We start from the raw sequence: 222 nt of genomic DNA, 5'->3' as shown, positions 1-222 counted from the left end.
ACCAGCCCCTCAGCTCCCTCCCTCCTCCCAGCTGGTCCCCCCAGTACCTGCTCCCACGCCAGCACGCAGTCACTCTCCTTAGCGGCGCTCACATCCCGCTGTCGGGCCGTAACCCCATGCTGCAGGAGGCGCTGGGCATCCGTCCACACATCCTGGTGCTGAACAAGATGGACCTGGCTGATCCTTGCCGGCAGCCGGGGAGCGCCAGGCCAGGGCTGGCTG

General features: G+C 68.0%; 1 protein-coding gene across 1 annotated transcript in view; it reads left to right on the top strand.

Annotated features, from left to right (window-relative positions):
- Positions 1–44: 44 nt before the first annotated feature.
- MTG1 (mitochondrial ribosome-associated GTPase 1) overlaps positions 45–222 on the top strand; it is a gene marked incomplete at its 5' end in the record, with an annotated part of 1,741 nt that continues 1,563 nt past the window's right edge. Inside the window, one exon of the mRNA XM_009583842.1 lies at positions 45–218. Within this exon, the coding sequence (XP_009582137.1) occupies positions 45–218 (174 nt within the window). The remainder of the gene's footprint in view (positions 219–222) is intronic.

This window comes from Fulmarus glacialis, unplaced genomic scaffold (genome assembly GCF_000690835.1).
Source record: "Fulmarus glacialis isolate BGI_N327 unplaced genomic scaffold, ASM69083v1 scaffold29068, whole genome shotgun sequence".
Lineage (NCBI taxonomy): Eukaryota > Metazoa > Chordata > Aves > Procellariiformes > Procellariidae > Fulmarus > Fulmarus glacialis.
This window is presented reverse-complemented; position numbering and strand designations above follow the sequence as displayed.